The 21,521-nt window shown below is 41.7% G+C and overlaps 2 protein-coding genes across 4 annotated transcripts in view; one reads left to right on the forward strand and one right to left on the reverse strand.

Annotated features, from left to right (window-relative positions):
* Positions 1–1,275: 1,275 nt before the first annotated feature.
* Positions 1,276–17,840, forward strand: PRR33 (proline rich 33). The gene is made up of 2 exons (XM_077460724.1): positions 1,276–1,417; positions 15,937–17,840. The coding sequence occupies exon 2, from the start codon at positions 15,945–15,947 to the stop codon at positions 17,559–17,561; it is 1,617 nt and encodes a 538-aa protein (XP_077316850.1). The 5' UTR covers positions 1,276–1,417; positions 15,937–15,944; the 3' UTR covers positions 17,562–17,840.
* The window catches only part of LSP1 (lymphocyte specific protein 1), a 113,779-nt gene continuing 104,127 nt past the window's right edge, over positions 11,870–21,521 (reverse strand). For all 3 annotated transcript variants that reach the window (XM_077460725.1, XM_077460727.1, XM_077460726.1), the window contains one exon: positions 11,870–12,584. The gene's annotated coding sequence lies outside the window, so the exon portion shown is untranslated. The remainder of the gene's footprint in view (positions 12,585–21,521) is intronic.

Here is a 21,521-nt window from a genome sequence, read left to right on the forward strand (position 1 = left end):
GGGAGGGGGGGTATGGTTCAGAAAGCTGTCCCCACCAGGAGAATGCAGTTATTAGTTTACTGCTAGTGACTATTGTACCCACTAGCAATAATTGCATAAAAATCTGACAGGCTGGTTGTGCCCAAGTGGAGGGATCAACTGGGGTATATTCAGCCTGCCCATAGATGGTTTGAATCTTGGCCGGTCCTTGCTGAACTGGCCAATATTCGTACCGTTTATGGTCGGCTTAAAGCTTGGTCATAGATGGTTTGAATCTCAGCCTGTTCAGCAGGGACCAGCTGAGATTCAAACCATCTATGGGCAGGCTGAATGTACTCAAGTCAATCTATCAATTGACATGGGTACAATCAGCCTTTTGGATTTTTACCTGCGATTATTGCCAGCTGCTGTAGCCACTAGCAATAACCACTGTATTCTCTTACAGCCACCCACCCCTCCACCGGGAGAACACAATGGCTCTACAGGAGGCAAATCCAGCGATTTCCTTTCCAGCAACCTGTGGTTGCAGGAAAGAAAATCGCACCATCTAGGGCCTGCCTAACGTAAAGAATCGCTACTCATGTGTGACCAACTTTAAAGCTAGCTGGACATACACCAATAGAATTTCGTTTGAAAATGATTGTTTTTGGAGCATTTGCTCTGAATGATTAGTGGGGGGTCAAATCAAAAATCGTTTTCGAACATAGTGATGAGAAAATTTGAAGGAACAGGATTGAATGTTTCTCGTTTCTTATCTGAACGAACAACCGTGAATGTGATCTCCGTTTGGTAAAAATCTTACACATTGTAATGCGCGCTAAAGAAACCCGGTTCATATATCTGGGATTCCATTTAAATAGCAGGTCTGAATGAAATTTTAAGGGCTTTTGAATGAAATGAGTTAACTCAATGATGGGAAGATCGAATGCACTGACGAACAATATTTCTGAATTTTGAAAGAAAGTAATTTTTTATTGCTGAAAGGGCAAAAATGCTCTGAATTAACTGTATAATTATATAACGAAAAATAAGTCTGATATAGGCTATAAGGAGGGTTGTATATTGTTAAAAAAATTAATAAATACTGTAGGATGACATCTGATGTCTAATTTACATCAATTTATTTATGTACTTTGATTATAATGTGATGCATTTATTATAAACATAATTGCAGCTAATAAAAGCTCTCTGGCATAGATGCCTGTGGAATGCCCGCCTGTAGTTTTGTAGCAATGTCTATGCTGTTTCTGGACAGTAGGGGAGGCCAGAATCCAGCATAAGAGTGGGTGTTCCCCCCTCCCCCTGACCTTTCCACAGCCCCCCTTCTTCCCCCCAGGTTCTCAGTTTTGCTGCCCCAGGTGTGGGGGTCGTTTTCTTCCAGTTGCAAGTGGAAGAAGGGAGCTGGGCACAGGAGCTGGCAACTGGCAGCTTTCAGCAGGTAACCATAAAAAAATAAAAATAGGAGGGTTACAGCCAATCGGAACTTCTTTAGATTGATCAGCATGTTATTTATACAGCTCCAAAGTATTTATTCAAATGTTACTGCAGACTGCTCCTTAATCCTTAGCACTGGGGCAGGTAACAAGGAAAGGGTTAATAACACTATGGTGACTGGGAAGAGCTGCAGTTTACAAAGGCTTAACATTTTATGCGTGAAGTACATTGGCGTTGAAGGAGTGGATTACCTGCTGCAAGACTGCAAAGGGCGATCAATATATGCATACAATGCACTTGAGATATAGGGGTTCAACTTGCTAAGGGTTAACAATCTATGCATGAAATGCTATAAATTAACAGCAACTACTCTGCAAAGGTTAATCTATCTGTGTATTAAATATTATTATAGGACGGGGTTAATCTTTCTGCAATGATAATACAAAGGATTATCTATGTATGAAACACTGTGACATGAAATGGTTAAATTACCTGCATCGGATTATCTCACATTTTGGGGGATTTACTCAAACTAGAGAACTCAGAATCTGGTGCAGCTGCGCATGGTAGCCAATCAGCTTCTAACTTCAACTTGTTCAATTAAGCTTTTACAGTAAAACCTGGAAGCTGATTGGTTTCTATGCAGAGCTGCGCCAGATTTTGCACCCTCCAGTTTTAGTAAGTGTGATGTTCCCTCAATGTACACTGTAGCCTTTAAAAACAAATGCAGCACGTGTTTAATATGTTCTCTTCCTTGCACTGCATGCATTTTAATGTGATTGCATGCATTTTAATGCATGTGTGTGGCTTGTAGACTGAAGTGGCACCTTTCTGTGCGTTTTCACATTTTACGTGTGCTGTTGACGTTCAATCATTTTCATGCACTGAGATTGCAAACAATAGACCCTATAAAAAGCTTTGATGCATCAAAAAATTGAGAATGCAAGTCAAAGCACCGCGCAATGGGGGTTATTTACTAAAGGCAAATCCACTTTGCACTACAAGTGCAAAGTGCACTTGAAATTGCACTTGGTAGTGCAGTCGCTGTAATTCTCAGGGCTAGATCTGAAAATGAGTGGAAGCTCTGCTGATTTTATTATCCAATCATGTGCAAGCTAAAATGCTGTTTTTTATTTTCCTTGCGTGTCCCCCTCGGATCTACAGCGACTGCACTTCCAAGTGCACTTGCAGTGCAATTTCAAGTGCCTTTTCCACTTGTAGTTTGCACTTTTAAAGTGGATTTGCCTTTAGTAAATAACCCCCAATGTGAACTATAATCATTTAATGACTAACCTGTGTATACGCGCTGATGTGCATTAAAAAAACATGTGCGTTAAAATGCATAGGTTTAAATGTGGCCCCAAAATCCCACAAAAATGAAGCAAAATGCCACTTAAGGCTAGGCTCATGCTTGAGCGCCACCTTCTTCTTCAAGCTTTTTTATTCTGCATGTTTTTTTGTTTTGTTTTTTGCATGTTTTCCGGTGTAAGTGTTTTTGTTGTTCCAGTGAAAAGAAGGTTACTAGAAGGAGGAGAATTGGTGTTAGGTGTGAAGATGTGTAAAAAAAAAGAAGCATGTTGTATTAATTTTTCTGGCATTCCCATTGAAGACTAAGCCAAAAACATTTTGATCCTGCCCCAAAAAAAGGCTTCTGTACTTTTTTGGCGTGACAAGCGTCATCACATCACTCATCGCTGTGAATGGGGCTCGCGGAATAAAATGCAAATCTTATTATCAATTTCCGGTAACGTGTGACAAATTGTGAACGGGGAGATTAATCATAGTGAAAATGCATGTTTACAATGGGGAAGATTTACTAAAACTGGTGCATACAGAACCCAGTGCAGCTGTGCATAGTAACCAATCAGCTTCTAGGTTTTATTGTCAAAGCTTAAATGAGCAAGCTGAAGTTAGAAGCTGATTGGTTATCATGCAAAGCTGCACCAGATTCCGAGTGCACCAATTTTAGTAAATCTGCCCCAATGCATGCTAAAAAAAATTATTAAAAAAACAACATCAAATGGACAAAGTCGAATTCCTGCACGCTGTAATTTAGGTAGTATATTGGCCCTGATCATAAAGAAAGATGCAAATAAATAATGCTAGCAAATGTTCTGTTTTCTAAAGCACTACCCAAACCCTTGGCACTATATAAATCCTGTATAATAATATTAATAATATTAATAATAATAAAAGAATAATAATAATAAAAGAAAAATGTAGATTGAGTTCCATCCAGGATAAAATAATCTTCAAGAGAAAGGAAAATTAATATTACATTAATCTTACCTTATATATCATTGCTTTAATATAGAGATTAGTTTGGTAATATGCTTAACTATGTATTTATATGGGATGAATTTTTTTTTTTACTGTGTAACGCACATACACTGTAACTGTAAACTGTATTGGCTTTCACACAAACACGTAGCCAAATTGTGTAATGATGATTTAATGATTATATTTAAAGAAAAATGTGATGTAATAATTATTATTGGCACTCGCTTTGTGAAAGTAGTTAGAATTTTTTTTTTGTACAAGCTTCCAAAATGTCTAATTAAAATGTTTTTTTTAAGTATTTTGTATTAAAATTGTTGCAGTGCTTGATGCTGAATCTGCTTTTTCTATAGTCGGTGCAGTTTCTGTACGCTAGGCTTTGGTCAGCGGTGCTCTCCAGATCTGTGATGGGGTATTAGTGCTTTACAGGGCTTTATGAAGATTATCACCCCTCAGTTATGAAATACCTTTTGTCTTTCAAATATCTCCTAAATACTCTAAGGGACACAATTGTAATTAGATGACTCTGGGACCAGTTGGATGTGGCCGTATTATGCTATCTGGTTGGCCAATGTCTATTACTTTTCAGGTGAAAAACAATTCTCACCCAATCAGGAGTTGACAGGTCACGTGACCATATGGCTAGCTGCTATTTTCAATTCTCTCAACATAGTAGAGACGTGTCAAGTTACGGTGTGATAATCTGGTTAATGCCCTATGGGATGCACTGCCTTAGGTTTCACTGCATAGCTATGTGTCACTGTGTGCATGTACACAGAATAAGGAATATTTATGGGTTCCTTTTTAAATGCATGGCTGCGGTTATATTCTAGACATTTTGGATTTATTTAAAATTTGTATTCGAGGAGTGGCTTTAGGTTGGCTTGATAGTGCTTGGGCCCCTGCAGGAAAATGATCCTCACGATACTTGTCCAAGGCTGAAAGAATGAGGGAGCCATGATCTGTCAAAATGTTAAATGTGGCAGGTGGCGATTTCATAATCTCCCCCCACCCAGTTCATTTCATAGATTTCTATGCAGTGCATGTGGCTGCTGAATGCTACCTGCTGATTGGTCTGTACCACTAGCCAATCAAAAGTTTGCATTGAGTAGTAGAGCAGCCATTCTCAACTAGAGTTCCATGGAGCCCTAGGGTTCCTATAGAGGTTGCTAAGTGGCCAAGTGAGGTAACAGGAATATATTGTAACAGAAGTCCAGCAACACACAGCAGACCCGGTGGGAAGGCTACCTGTCTGGAAACACTCACGAGTTGCACAGCAATGGAACGGTACATTCAAAATTCAGAGGTGCTTATAGTTTTTGTCTCTAAGGCGGAATGCGGCCTGGCTGGTCTGTACCCAAATAGGGAGGCTTACAGGAAGGATGGCTTGCCCCTCCATTTACCTTCTCATCTGGAACCTTTCCCTGATGCTAAGCACTGTCCCAGACAGATGGACATCCTGTCCCTACACTGCTATTCGCAAAAATGCGCACTCAAACCCAGGAGCCAGGGTCCTAAATAGACTCTACCTGACCCAAGATGGCCACCAAAGTCACATGGGCTGCTAGCATTCAGGTGGGTATCTGCCTGCCTGTGATTGAGGAAACCATAAAGGAACTCAGTTCCTCTCAACTTCCAACCCCATCTGCATTGCGGCTGCAGACACGTACCACCTGCAGTAGAGAATATAGACTACAGCTGCCTACATATCCACTAAAAACAATGATCTTTTGAGCTGTCTGTAGGAGGGGGATTCTTCTTAATGACTTCAAATGTAAGGAGCCCTCTTCCCACTGACCATCACACCAATGTACTGTGAACTGTAGATAACAACATTATTAGCAGGGTTCAAGACTGCAAACGCCTGAAAAACACATGTAGAAACATGCAAAAGATACCCTCCATAATTGCCTGAAAACACACTCGCTGAAGTGTGAATGAAGTTCCTGCTTTACTCTTTAATAAAGCTGAATTCCGGGTATGGATTTTTTGTTTTTGTTGCATAGTTACATTGGCTTAGCTTGGACAAATGTACTTACAGTATATATATATATATATGCTTATACTTATTCTATACCTGACTGATCCATGTGGAAGCGGACAATCACTGTTGTAGCTACCGCTACTACAATAATCCTTGCTGTCTTCTGGATGCCATGCCAAGCGGCTGCCATTCTGCATGGTAACCTCAGAAGATCACCTGCACTGCACAGGAGCCATTCATGGAACGCCTTGCATTTTTCTCAATGAGCAATTGAGTGTTGTCTGATTGTATAAGGTGGAGATTGTGATGTCACCACCCCTTCTTCCCATCTTGCCCAGTCAGGGAATGCTCTGCACTAACTGTGAAAAGCACATGGTTTATTGTTGTACCCACTGACGTTAATGTTGGGGATTTATAGCTGTACTCACTGACACCAAAGCTGGGGGTTTATTGCTGCACTCACTGACACCAGTGCTGCGGGTTTATTGCTGCACCCACTGACACCAAACCTGGGGGTTATTGCTGCACCCACTGACACCAAACCTGGGGGTTATTGCTGCACTCACTGACACCAAACCTGGGGGTTATTGCTGCACCCATTGACACCCAAGCTGGGGTTTATTGCTGCACCCACTGACACCAAAGCTGGGGGTTATTGCTGCACCCACTGACACCAAAGCTGGGGGTTATTGTTGCACCCACTGACATCAAAGCTGGGGGTTATTGTTGCACCCACTGAGATCAAAGCTGGGGGTTATTGCTGCACTCACTGACACCAAACCTGGGGGTTATTGCTGCACCCACTAACATCAAAGCTGGGGGTTATTGTTGCACTCACTGACACCATACCTGGGGGTTATTGCTGCGCCCACTGACACCAAAGCTGGGGGTTATTGCTGCACTCACTAACACAAAACCTGGGGCTTATTGCTGCACCCACTGACACCATAGCTGGGGGTTATTGCTGCACCCACTGACACCAAAGCTGGGGGTTATTGCTGCACTCACTGACACCATACCTGGGGGTTATTGCTGCGCCCACTGACACCAAAGCTGGGGGTTATTGCTGCACCCACTGACACCAAAGCTGGGGGTTATTGCTGCACTCACTAACACAAAACCTGGGGCTTATTGGTGCACCCACTGACACCATAGCTGGGGGTTATTGCTGCACCCACTGACACCAAAGCTGGGGGTTATTGCTGCACTCACTGACACCATACCTGGGGTTTATTGCTGCGCCCACTGACACCAAAGCTGGGGGTTATTGCTGCACTCACTGACACAAAACCTGGGGTATATTGCTGCACCCACTGACACCATAGCTGGGGGTTATTGCTGCACCCACTGACACCAAAGCTGGGGGTTATTGCTGCAACCACTAACACTAATGCTGTGGTTTTATTGCTTAACCCGCAGACACATATGATTTGGGTTACGTGCTGCACCCACTGACACCAGTATTGGAGGTTTACTGTGTGCACCAAATAGCACTAATGCTGGGGGTTTATTGCTGCACCACTGACAGAAATGTTGGGGGTTTCTGCTTGCACCCACTGACACCAATGCTGGGGTTATGATGCTGAATTCGCTAACATCAATGCTTGGGGTTTATTGCTGAATCCACTAACATCAATGCTGGGGGGTTATTGCTGCAGTGACTGACACTAGTACTGGGGGTTTTATAGCTGTACCCAAATGCTGGGGGTTTATAGCTGCACACACTGACAATGAATTTCGTTCTTGGGTGCATATGGCCCTAAGCGTTAGTACCATTTGGTACAGCGTCCAACCGTAGCAGCTTTCAGCCTCTCATATATGTAGCCAGGTGCTTGACTGGGAATGGAGAGTCAAAGGGGGCTGGCTGCATCTGCTCTCTGTGGCTGCTGAACTGGTTGGCAGCTGTATCCGCAGGAAGAGGAGCTGATGGGCAGGAAGGTACTGTGGGGTCTGTTGTCCAGAGGAGGGAGACTCTACTGTTGTCATGAGAGTTTGAACCGCATTTCCCAGAGTGAGATTGCCAGGAGGGGAAGCTGCATTTTCCTCAAGCTGTATAGGGCACAGCTTCCTCTTGCCTTGAGGGAGACCATAGAGTGCACATTGCTGTCCAGTGTGCATCATCACTTCTGCATATCAGCCAGAGTCACCTGGGTGCATAGCAGAGAGTGGATCAATTGCTGTGTGTGACCAGATGGTGAACTGCAGTATCACTTGGAATGGTGAGCTGCTGCTGTGGGAATTTGCCAATCGCTGCTTGAGAGACTGAGCCCTTTAGGAACTGACCATACAACCATCTTATACCGTTATTGCTGCCTGCAGGCTTGACTGGGACTGCTTTCACGTGCATCAACGGTACAACTGGGTCCCAACACGAGCCAGCTGAAGAGTTAGGACTAAAGACTGTCCTTTTACAGCTGCTACACAGAGAATTTCACCTATTGCTTGTGCTATGTGGTACCTCTTGGAAAACAGTGCAATATACCCTAGCCCAGTGATGGTGAACCCTGGAACCCCAGATGTTTTGGAACTACATTTCACATGATGCTTAACTACACTGCAGAGTACATGAGCATCATGGGAAATGTAGTTCCAAAACATCTGGGGTGCCAATGTTCAACATCACTGCCCTAGCCATTCTCCTAAAGTGCACTCTAGACTAGTTATAATATTAGAATTCAAATTGCAGTTAATGCTTATATGCCCTGTTTATTGCAGACTTGGCCGATTCATGATTAATCCTAGTCTAGCTGTACAGAACTCTATTCTAAATTACCTTGGAATAGTGATTGTACGGTCTAGCAGACTGTGTCTGGACCTACCTTCTGTATACTCATTTATGCTCAAATCATCATTCTAATCCATACCAATACAGGCAGTCCCCGAGTTACAAACATAATAGGGACTGTAGGTTTGCTCTTAAGTTGAATTTGTGTGTAAGTCGGTACAGTGCATTTTTAAGTGTAACTTCTGCCTGTGCAGGAATGTGGGATGTGCCGGGCGCTTCTGGGCATGCAGTTATGTTATCTGGGGCTCTTCTGGCAATGCAGTACATGAAGTACTACAGTGTGGGATGTGTCCAGCACAAGATAGCTGCTCAGAGGTATCCAGGACCAGCATCGAGCACAAGCGGCCAGAATTGAGGCCGTTCGTAAGTAGGAGTCGTTTGTATCTTGGGGACTGCCTGCACATTGAGTTAATTTACCACCAAACAATCTTGTATCGATTTACTCTTGCTAAATCACAGCGGAGTTAAAGGGTATCTACACTCATGCTCTTATAAGTACTTGCATTAACTTTCACTCAATCAGGTGTGGTAGAGGGCCTGAGGGTGTTCATGGAGTTGAGGCGCAGAACAGAGAACCCAAATTACCAAGTGGTTCCTGTGGGATGGCATTACATACACTTTTACAGGCTGCTGGCAGCAGGGTTAACCTGTGAACCTTCGCCTTGCAGCCTCACAAAAACACCAGGATTGGCCGCAGACAGACTAAACTCCTAGTGTGCATGTTATTTAAATAATACATTGTTTCTTTGTGTTGCCCTTCCCTAAATTTTCACGCTGTAATTTTTTGCAGCAAATGCAATACATAGATTTTCACTGATCTGCATTGGGGAAGCAGGGAGACTGCAGTTGGCAACATTCCAACCTGAAAATACAGATTGCCCGATTGTAATGCCGACCCAGTAATTCCAGAACATTAGAGGCTTCTGTTAATTGAGTAATTGCTACATATGTGCCCTTATGTTGCATTCATACCAAGTCATCCTTTAAGACCAGTTTTAACAGGGGTGGTATTCCAGCCGTAGTGGAGCATACAGAGGTAATAGGGCAAAGAACTGTATGCCTGTACAATTATTTATCCAATAGTATGTGACAAAGCACTGTAGAGTGTTCTTAAAACAGAAGGTCAAATATGCTTTATCTGTGCTGCAGTTCTGTATGCACAGCTGGGCAGGAATTGAGGAATAGACCTTTTATTTTTGGGATTTGTTACTGAAGTGGCACATGCAGATACCTTGTTTATGTGCCCCTTGTTAAGAAGATAGTTGATACTAACCTTCCCCGTTACCCACGTGGTTGCCATATTAAAGTCCAACTATGGGATTTACAAATAAAACTACTCTTGTAGTGCCCCCCCAGCACTGCAAGGGTTAAATGATCGTTAAATCTAGGGTATGAGGAATAAGATGCAATACTTACCTTACACGCCCCCCCCAATACAGATTGTGGGTGGTCCCTTGTCATCCTCACTTACAATGCAGGGCTATTGTCCTATGTTGTACTTCATGACATTTTTTGACAGCCAGCTGGAGCATCATAGAGTAGGGGCTCTGGGTGTCAGTTGCACAGATGGCTGTAGTCTGCCTAGCTGAGGAATAGGGTAAGTAATACGCCCTATTCCTTGACCACTAGGCTCAACAAGCATCTAACCTTAGTAGTGTGGGGGCCCCACTACAAGGGTAGTTTTTGTTATCGCCGAGTTAGGCTCTAGAAAGAAATCACCACCTACAGAACCTGAAAATTCCAACACTTATGGAAGGGTTGGATTCCTGGACCCCACTGCACTGGCTGGAGGAACCACAGAGGGCAATGGGGGACCAGGAATCTGACAATGTTGGATTCTGAAGGTTCCATAGAATGTGATTTTGCATCAGTACCATGGAACAGTGACGTGGGAAACTAAAATTACAATTTTTAGTGAAAGAATCATTGTAAAGATGACCCGCTTGTATTTTGCGCTGACTATGTAGGCTGTTTTATGGCTCATTTAGGGTCCATTTCACTATAACCTGTCTCGTTATACTGTCCAGTATTTGGCAAGTTATTTTTGATAAAATCTGTGATAAAATTGTGTATACTGAAAATTTCAGGAGCCCGTTTGACTGCTATGAACCTAAATATACTGCAGTATTTTACTGCCCCCCTCACCCAATACCTGTAACCCCAAACTGTCCGTTATTGAGCTTAGATATTACTGCATATATTCTTGTTCAAAACAAGAGTGATACAGCATGTCCCCCCCCATTCACTTTAGTGGGATGTCTGTATACAGCCTGACAGATGGTCTTTCCATCGAGGCAGAGGCTACGTGATGCTGGGCAGGCTTCAAAATAACCCCGAATAGCAGCCTTGTGGCAAGCATAACCTGGTCTAAAGTGCTGGGGGAGGGAGGCACAAAAATGGATAGGGGCACTAAAATTCTTACCCTTTAAAGCTGAATACCAGGCAAGTTTTTTTTTTTTTTTTTTAAACATTCATCCAGCTTAGACCATATTCTATGCCTGTGGGACCACTAAATTGAATAACTGTAGCTGCCACTACTTACAGTGATTTTCACCATCTTCCACATTCCGCGGTAAGCAGCTGCCCTGCTGCATAGTGAACAAAGGTGACCTCTTTGGCACAGGTGCCATTCAGAGAACGCCTTGTATTTTTCTCAATATAAGGGGGTTGATTTACTAAAACTGGAGAGTACAAATTCTGGTGCAGCTCTGCATGGTAGCCAATCAGCTTCCAACTTCAGCTTTTTACATTTCTATGCAGTGCTGCACCAGATTTTGCACTCTCCAGTTTTAGTAAATCAACCCCAAGGTGTTTGATTGGACAAGGTGCAGATTGTCACGCCACTGCCCCTCCCTTTTACATTAGAGAAGGATTTGTGTTGGGGGGAGGGGGGGGCAAAGGAAAAAAAAAAAAAGCTCTGAATACCACTCGTTTCAAGCAAGTGACCCCCTGCAGCAGGACAGTCACTTAGCACAAGACTGAATACCGTAAGTATCACAGGATGTGGTGAAAGAGCTTAAAGGCCTATAATGATCGTAGTAAGTAGTGTCTAAATATACGTTACGTTAATGTATTTGGTCACAAAACTTCTCCATCTTAATGCAGTGTCTGATAGAAAGTTGTAGTGTAATCCCAAGCCAATTTCTTATTTTACAGTCATACCCTTGAGGATAGTGATCCTAGCTTTCTGAGCCACAAGATAATGTGCCACTGGCAAGGGGGTTCCCAATTACAGCTTGATGGGGATTTCCAACCCTTTCGTGTGACCTATGCCAATGTCATCTGCTAAGCTGCATAAGCTTAAGTGTCAGTACATTCCGGTGTATAACATTGCCATTAAGTGGGTTCAGGTATTATGATTAGAACATAGATACTAACCATGTACACATTCATAAAAACAGCAAGCTGTGTTTGTTTTAATAATTTTATTTATAAAGCATAAAAAGTAATTAAAAAAAAAAAAGACCCAGTGCAGTAAAGGAGTTTGGATGGCATATGACCTGCAGTATCATTTCTACATTATCCTCACTGGGCCTGTGAGTGTACTATGTACTAAAATGTGCAGGCTTGACAACCCTGCTGCAGTTGTCATTGGTCCCATTTGCCCCATCGTGACATTCAATATGACAATTTCCAGTTTTCATCTGAGATTTGTAGCAATTTTTTATTTTTATTTTTTTATTTTTATTTTTTTATGAAGCTGCTGCATCTGTAAGAAAGAACATTGAAGCTGCATAGAAAGAGTTAGCAATACTGCCATCAGAAGCTATTGCATCCTATGGCATGAGCCTGAAGTTACAATCAGCAATGTGTTAGTGAATGCGCACTATGAACGGTGGCCGTGCATCGATTTCTCGGCATTGAAACATAGCTGTCACACGTTCTTTTGTAGAGATGAAATTCTCCAGAAACTCGTCACAAAGCGACCTTTTCATTGTGCAGCTATTATTCTGACTGCATCACTTTAGTACATAGCTTTCGATGTTTAGGAGATGAGAGGACAGAAAAAGTTGGACTAATGGGGCTGAGGTAAGATAAGGCAACTTGGCATCACCATTTTTTTACTGCAAGTTTTCAGAATTGCATGGAAATTTTGAGCAGATTCTCGTAACAAATATCAGAATTCTGTAAAAGAAGAAGAACAGTAGGAAAAAAGGTTACTGAGATCTTATAGGCATATATAGTATATCCAATGTTTGAAAAATTCTAATGAATGTAAAGTGACTTAAAGTGTAAATTTGCATAGTTAAAATCTCACAGGATTGGGGGGGCAGGAGGGGTAGAAACCATCATGGTTCTTCACACCTGGCTTTCCTTTGGTGGCATTATCAACCAGTTTTTTGTTTTTACTATACAAGGGGAAAAAAATAAAAAACACTGAACATAAAAAAAAAAAAAAGTTTTACGGTCATAAAAACATATCCAATAAATAATTTTCATCTAAAATGTATTCACTTGGTAAAAAAAAAAAAAAGTGCATATACTGTGTGAATGTTAGAGGGCACACACTTTTTTTCATTTAAATATAAATGTACAAATCTATTTGAAAACCTGATGTTCTGATGACATTTCTTGGAGGCTCTAGAATGGTAGGACAGCATTGAAGTGAAATTTGATTTTCTTCACACGGTTGTAATTTTAACAAGCAATTTCTTACACAGTATGGAAATCCTTACAATTGCATCCCAAAACACATTTTTCTCACTCCTAATTATGAAGATACCACACATTTGAGATATATCTAAAAGAGCCTTCATTCAGGTTTTCAAGCAAAATGTAAATATTTGGTTTCCTAACCGTCACATTTCTGAAGGCCCTGAAGTGCCAGGATTGTAGAAACACCCACAAAGTTACATTTTTGGAGAGCAGATGACCCAGGGTATTTGAGCATAAGGCACTGGTACGGCTGTATTCAGACAGCAAGAGAGGGAATGCAGGCTCCACTATTGGTTTATTAGAGTTAGTATATATTTTGGGATTGTTTTTTTAATCCATACAATTGCTGGTTCTGGTCTTCAGCCACAGCATCTTAGAACACAATACTGAAGGAAGTACTATGTATATTTACTCCTATAATGGAGATCTGGGCATCATCAGATCTGGACTGAATTGCCGAATGCTGACCTATTTTCAGAAATCTCTTCTGTCAATCTGGGACAGCATGATCATTCAGGAAAATCTATTCTCAACTGTCAGTTTTTCTTTATACTCTGGTAGGCGAAGGGGGTGCTGCAGATGATGCATTTTGTCTATAAGCATGCAACTGCTTACAAGTTTCACTGTTATTCTCTTTTTTTTTTTTTTTTTTTGGGAGGGGGGGGATCCATTTATGGGTAGCCTAATAAACGCCAAGGGTGGTTTAGAGTGGCATTCAGAATTAAGATTTCTATCTCCACAAAATGACTTTCGAAAAGCATCTACAATAATCAGGCATTGGTCTTCACTATAGCGAGATACTTCTTGCAAGTGTTAAGTGTGCATAAAAAAAAAAAAAAACCTGGCAATGTAAGACGATAGGACCCTTTGTTAAACTGGGCACCATTTCATGGCACTTCAGCACATTTAGCCATTAAAAGAACAAAGGTCTTGATGTGAACACTGCAATTTGACCATGCAGAGAAAACCAACAAGTTCACTTTCATGTCCCTAGCCATCAACTCCCGTTCCTCTGCAGAAATCTGTACTTGCCCTCCCTTTGCTCCCCTATCCTCTGCTTCCAGGAGCAAAAAATGTAACCCTGTGCAAGTTCCTAGTTGCATTTAAGAGGCTACACGGGGCTGAGGACCCTCACCACATCCCCATGAGACAGTGCTAGTCACCTAAGCTGCCAATCACCAAGCACCAGTGCTGTCACATGGAAGGAAGTGGCACAAGTCACCGGTATTTCTCTTCCCTCCCAGGGGCCAAGTAAAAGAGGAGGGCAGCGAATGGTAAGTAAAAGCTGCAGCAAGGACTGCCAATAGGCAGTGCCCTACAAAATTCATTATTAAACAAAGGTATCCATAAATACCATACCACTTAATTTCCATGAGTAATAGGTATTAACATTGCAACATTTCACCGCATTTTACAAACAGCAAGAAACTGGTTCAAAAGCCACAAACAATATATAACTTGGAAAAAAGAAAATGCTTGTTAAAAAAATGTTATAGGAAGGACGTAGAAGGTTAATATAATAAAAAAATTGAGAAACTTCTAATAAAATGCTTGGAAAATAAAAATAAAGAATAAAGACCTTTCTTACAGCCTTGACACTTTACATTGCAAGTGGAAAATTAGAACCATTTAACCAGCGGTGGGTTATAACTGTTACAGGGATGGTCATAGTGTAGCGTACCGTGTGTTACAGGAAAGTCTGCAGAATCAATGTGAAAGACTGATATACCGAATATTGTTTGTAAAGGCCTGAATATGAATCTGCACAAAAGATTCAGATAATAGTATTCATTGACCAGTGCTGTAGACTTAATGGGGGTTATTTACGAAAGGCAAATCCACTTTGCACTGCAAGTGCACTTGGAAGTGCATTCACTCTAAATCTAAGGGGTAGATCTGAAATGAGGGGAAGCTCTGCTGATTTTATCATCCAATCATGTGCAAGCTAAAATGCTGTTTTTTATTTTCCTTGCATGTCCCCCCTCAGATCTACAGCAACTTTACTTCCAAGTGCACTTGCAGTGCAAAGTGGATTTTCCTTTAGTAAATAACCCCCAATGTGTATTGCTGAATGCAAGTTTAGACTGCAATTGGGGTGTATAACAAACAAATGATTTTCCCAGTTCACACAATACCTCAAAACTATCAGCCAGGGTGGTGATTTTTGTCCAAAAAATCCATTTACCTCGCACCTTGGCTGGGCATTCAGGAAATCATGTAAAAGGTACCCTATGACAAGAGGGACTAATCAGAAGACCCAAATACCAAACAATTGGTTTCCTGAAAGATTGTGGCATATACACACTGCATAACCTTTGCTGAACCACAGTGACCACCACAAGTCTGGCAGGAACATCCATCCCAGTCTTGAAATCCTGTTACCAGAATAGGTTTAGAGGCGTCTGAAGTTTACATGACTGTCAGATATAGGATTTCCCAAAACCGTAATCAAACTGGTGACATATAATTTTAGGGTTTGTGCCCAATATACTGGAAGAGCTACTATCTTATATGGCAGGGATATGCAATTAGTGGACCTCCAGATGTTGCAAAACTACAAATCCCATCATGCCTCTGCCTCTGGGTGTCATGCTTGTAGCTGTCAGTCTTGCTATGCCTCATGGGACTTTTAGTTCTGCAACAGCTGGAGGTCCGCTAATGGCATATCCCTGTAATATGGCAAAGTTAATATCAATTGTTAGAATTAAAAAAGGCCAGGCAGGGAGTGAAAGGCAACCATTGAACAAAATCACTAGCTCATGTTTTTTATGCGACCAAACTTTTTTTCTAATACACACTTTTTTGTATTTCATTCTACCAGGAGACACGATGCTGCTGACAGTGACCCCCCTGGAAAATCCAGGACCTCCTTCTCCTGTGCCGCCTCCAATAGCTCCTAAGCCAGGCAAAAACAATGCACGCCTACAACGCCTCCTGCGGAAATCTGCAAAGAAAAATGGAGCACAGCCCCTTCCAACACAGTCTCCCAAGACCTTCCGTTCAACTCTTTCTCCAGTCACAGAAGGGGATATAGAAAGCCTTGAACCTGCTGCTGCACAGAAAAACCTGCCTCCTCCTATTATTCTACCTCCTCGTTTTCAGATCCGTGGAGTCACCCACCGGGTACCATCTCCTTACCCAAAACATAGCTTCACCTTCACTGTGCCTGAGCAACAGAGTTTGAACCAATATCTCAGCCCTAGTCCAACTCCAGACACACCTTCTCCTCGGCCTTCTGGATCTAGTACCCATGACAGTCCTTTTCTATTTCCTTCAGGAGGTTGCACCTCTGACCATGGCTCACTAAGAGCCAATGCCAGTCCACGACCTTGCACACCAAGACATGTTACTTTTAATCCAACACACAATACACAGTCAGTAGCACCCCTCATCATAGTTTCTGATCTCCCTATTGTAGCTGAAACAGAACCTAGACTTGATTTTCCAAATAAAGCTGAAACCATAAGAGAAAATCAGGACAACATAAATGTCCCAAATACAGAAAGTGGTAACGCCACACTCAATAGTCCACTGCCTGATCAGCAGAGGCTTATAAACACATCCAGTTGTAGTACAGTTAGTTTAGAGGACAACCCAGTAAGGCTGCAGGTTGCATCTGCAACCTTAGTAGAAATAAATAAAACAGAGTTATGTTTGACAGTTGCAGAAACTAGCTCAAACTCATCAACTCTTCCTTTAAGGCCAACTGAAGTGAATCAGACAATCACTGCAGTCCATAGCACAGATGGAGGCCTTCCATTATTTGCAGAAGTCAAAACCACAAGATCTCCTCCTGAAGTTAAAAGTGTACCAAAACTTGTTAAAACGAAACCAGCAATCTCAGAAACCGATGCAACCACCTCTGCAAAACTTCCCAACTCAGAGAAAGGGAACATGTTAAAATCCCCAGAACGGCCAAAACCACCTCGGAAGAAGCCTGGAGGATGGGCACGGCTTATGAAACATCTTGTAGTTGAGCCTGATGAGCCAAAATTTCCTGAACCACAAAAGATAGAGGGGAAAAAAGAGAAAACAGAAGAAGCCAAAGCAGCTGATACCGAGACTACACAACAAAGCAAAGGGCTTCGCGCCAACAAGATGTGGGATGCGCTATTGTATCACATGGCCGCATCCAGCAAGGGGCAAGAGAAGCCCGCATCAGCAGAAGGATCAACACCACCTGATGCAGCATCAGCACCAACTCAATCTCAGTTTCCTTTTCTGCGCTTTCGTTTACCTCTCCTTTTGCATCGGCCTCGATTTGATGCAAGAAAACTAAAGGAGGCAGCAGCCCGACCACTGCGTAAAGTCACTGCCTTCTTCCACCGGCGAATCACAGACAAATCAACCAGTACATTCAACAGGACAGCATCAGGCTGGAGCCTTAAAGCAGAGGATGTTGAGCAGGAAAAAATAGGAGATGCAGCAGAAGGAAAAAATGAATAAAGAAAATCATCCATCCAATTCATTAATACACATGTTCTGTAGGCGTGTAGTGTTCCATTTGTGCAGTTGACACCCTACATGGCATTTTATACCTATAAAGAACATATCTAATCATGTATTGATGTGCTGTGTCCAAATATTAAAGGGTCGCTGAACATCAGTAACAAGTTTTTTATGCAATATAGTTCTTTAAAAATGCTCAAGAACAAACATGTTCTCAGCCAAACTCCAGGCAACTAAATGTGCAATTAAAATAAATGCTGCATTTTAAAAGCTAAAGAGTTTTCAATGCTGTCAATCCAGTCCAGAGTTTGGTTGGTGACCTCACTTTCTTACTGCAGTAACATACCTTGGTCACCTCCCTGCCTCCAAGCCTATGGCTAGACTGAAGATGCGACAGCAGACTGTTGTGTTTAGTTTCATAGGTACTTCACACAATCCCAATGGCTAAGGATGAGTGTTAAATCAAGAGGTTTAGGGGGCTGAGCAAGATCAATAGCAAAATATATGACCAATATAAATTCCATCTATAATCTGACAATTCTCCCTGTGACCATCAATAAAATGAAAGGCTACAGATAGAATTGGAATATTTTAAGATGGTATCTGACTGGTGTTTACAGAAGGAAGGAAGAGATCCACATGATATGCCATTATTGGATAAGAGGTGACGTTTACAGGGTTAATAAGAACTAGACTCCCATATGGTCCTCTGCAGGTTCCCTGCCTGGGTTACTCAGATGGCCAAACGTGGGAATACTACTGGAGGTTTTAAGAATAGCAACTATACTATGGTAAAAAAAAAAAAGAACGAAGATACAGCACTCACAACGTTGAACTTATACGTCCAGACATGGAATCCACATACAGGTGCTCAGGCTTTAAGTGTTCTTCCACACTGCAGGTAGCATAAAAAGAAAAAGGAGCCGGCAACTCTGATATGTGTTGCAATTTTTATTGGCTACATAATAGTGACATAAAAGAGCTAATGCGCTTAGGCGTGCACCCCCCACCCCCACCCCTAGCATTTCTGGCCATCACCCTCTTGATTAAGGGCAGATTGTTCATATAGCATTTACTTCCTCAAATCCATCTCCCCTTAGCTGAAGCATGCAGGCAGTAGAGTGTGCTTTAGGCTGGGTTCACACTGGTATGACATATGCTCAATCTTTGGGAGCACATTTCGCATGTTGTGTGTAAATCAATGATTCCCTATGAGAGTCATTTTAATTGGTCCAACACAAGTCAGTTGGACTTTGAAAAATGTTTCTGCACTACTTTGGTCCTACTTCAGCCCATTGAATATCATTGAAGTCAGATCCTTGTGCTAACCATTCGACTTTGACATCTGACATGGTGATTACGGCAGCAGTAAAAGGAATGTCATACTGGGATTGCTTTGATTGGTCAAAGGACAAGTCAGACGATCTCAAAGTCGGAGCAAAATCGTATACTGTTCATTCAAGTCGGACGAAGTAGGACTGAAGTCACAGGACAAAGTAGGATGACAGTCTTACAACAGTCCTGTTGTACCAGTGTGAACTCAGCCTAACTCAGAAAATCTACTCCTCTCCCCCTGACAAGAGAGGTATGCCATAATTTGCCTAGGCCAGAAACAAGTAAAGAAATAAAAAAAAAATTTAAAAAAAGTGTAACAAGTAAATATGATATACTTTCCTATCTGTTTACTAATACTGGCAGCATAAGGATTAAAAATAATCAATGTTGATTGGAAGAGTGAAGTTAAAATTTTAATCATAGCAACTATACTATACCAATATTCATCTCCTATGCTTCTCCTGGGAAAGTAGACCGTTGGTCTAAGAATTGCGTAGAGGAATGTACACCTGCATATCCCCAATTTAATGATGAGACAACTAACAGAATGATCATTATTTGGCGGAAACACTGAATTATGCGGGGTAATATGGAGGCTTGGTAGTGTGGAAGTATAGCAATTGTTATAGTATTTGCATATTAAAATGAGGAGAGATTTTAGGATTTGCATATGTAATTTTAAGTCTCGCTAAAAGGCATTTTTGATTGCGTGGAGTAGCTATGAAAGTCCCTCTCTTGCATATCCATACAAATGTAATTATTTTTGCGTTTAATTTTTTAATGAATATATGACTGCATTATTTAGTGTTTTTGTATCTGTCTGAAGTTTGGCTTTTAATAATCAGAACAGAAATACCTAGTATTATTGTGAGGAGGGATATTCAATACTCATTTGTTTTCCTGTCCAGTTACTGATAAAGTCAATCATTTTATGCCTTCTTTAGTCTAAGATGGCAGCTAACGTAGGATAGGAGGCTACACAACAAAATTAGGTAAATGTCAACTCTCAATTGTAGTACAGCCTTTTCTTACACTTGTGAAAATTAGGAGTTTAATATAACTTGTTCGTTTTATGTTTTCAGGTCTTCTCATTTCCCACTAAATCTGCTCTCTGCTTTTTCTGTGCACTGCAGGTTCTACTAAGGACAATGGACAAATACCAAATGAGTGGGAAGAAAAAAAAAGTATTAGGGATGGAGACAGGTCAATACATCAAAATGCAGGTGCATTGACAATTTGCTCTTTAGTGCAAAAAAATATATTTTTGCTAGTTGAGCTAAACTGTACCTATCTCCTGAAAACAGTTGACTTGCCAGCAAAAACATTCATGTCAAAAATTTTCAAAACTCACGGTACTGACTTGTGCACAATGTGTTTCAGGCCCCAATGTACCTGTGCAAGCAGGTGATGCAACACAGTATCTTGTACTCAAGGTCCTAACTCACATTGATGGCCAGCCAAGCACTGCTTGCATACTACTCTAAAATATTGCATCAAATCTTATTTGATGTTGAAATGAAGGGCTCCATGAAGGCTGAGTTTGTGTGGTCATATATTTGATGATTTTTGTGCAAACGTAAAAATATCTGCAAAAAGCTGGACTAAAGAGGTTTTGGAGACTGAAAGATTCACCCTTTGGTTTAGAGGTCTGTTAATGCAGTAGAGATAGGTTAGCACTGTGCTGTACTGCCCAATAAGCATTCATTTGGAGGTTACCCAACATGTGCTACATGGTAGATGAACACGTGGAGTGAAAAGTAGACAGTTCAAGGGTTCAACTATTGCTCATTGACAATGATCTGCCTTGTTTGACCATGTTCAATGAAGATCTAATGCTCATATGTACAATTAAGGAACTGTGTGCACACATTTAGAAAGGTTAGTCCACCCAAATCTGATATGTCAGCATTTGCAAGAATTAAAGCCACACTCTGGGCTCTCCCTGAATAATCAAGGGGCCTGGGCCCAGTACAACAGGACCAGCAGTACTGCCCTATCAGCATCCTATATTCAATCTGAAGCTGTCCTCCAGTTCATCTTTTCTGCTACAAGATGTCTTCAGTCCTCTGGGTTGAATGATGCACACCAGAGAGATTTGCATGCGAGTGCAAGGTGTCATGGACCCATCCCCTAAGGGTCTGTCACCACAGTGCCCTGCACTCAGTGTAAAGTTAGATATCAGCACTGACATCACTACATCAATGCCATCCGAGGTCCACCTAGGGTGCCTGAAGATAGCTAAAAGGTTATGCTGGCATGAGGGCTGCACCAGGAGCTGGCGTTTGAACCAACTCCTAATTTCTACCAATATGATTTTTGTGCTCAGTCTTTACACCAGAGGTGGCCATTAGGTTTTTTTTTAATTTTAGATTATAAAGGGAAAAAAAAAATGGGATGCCAAAGTGCAAAGGTCGGTCAAAACTCAGGAACTCAAAAGTAGACCGGAACAGTCAGCAATTCTAGAAAGGAGACCTCATTGTTTGGGTACACAAAGGCAGCAGGGACAACCACTTTCCACTATACCTAAAATAGTACATCAGTTTTGAGTGGACTGCTTCTCAATGCATTGTCCAGTTTCCCAGAGTTTGCCTTCATTTTAATGACATGAACACACACCAGATA

The sequence above is a fragment of the Lithobates pipiens genome, unplaced genomic scaffold, assembly GCF_037356315.1.
Source record: "Lithobates pipiens isolate NorthernLeopardFrog02 unplaced genomic scaffold, aLitPip1_a1.2 Scaffold_10, whole genome shotgun sequence".
Lineage (NCBI taxonomy): Eukaryota > Metazoa > Chordata > Amphibia > Anura > Ranidae > Lithobates > Lithobates pipiens.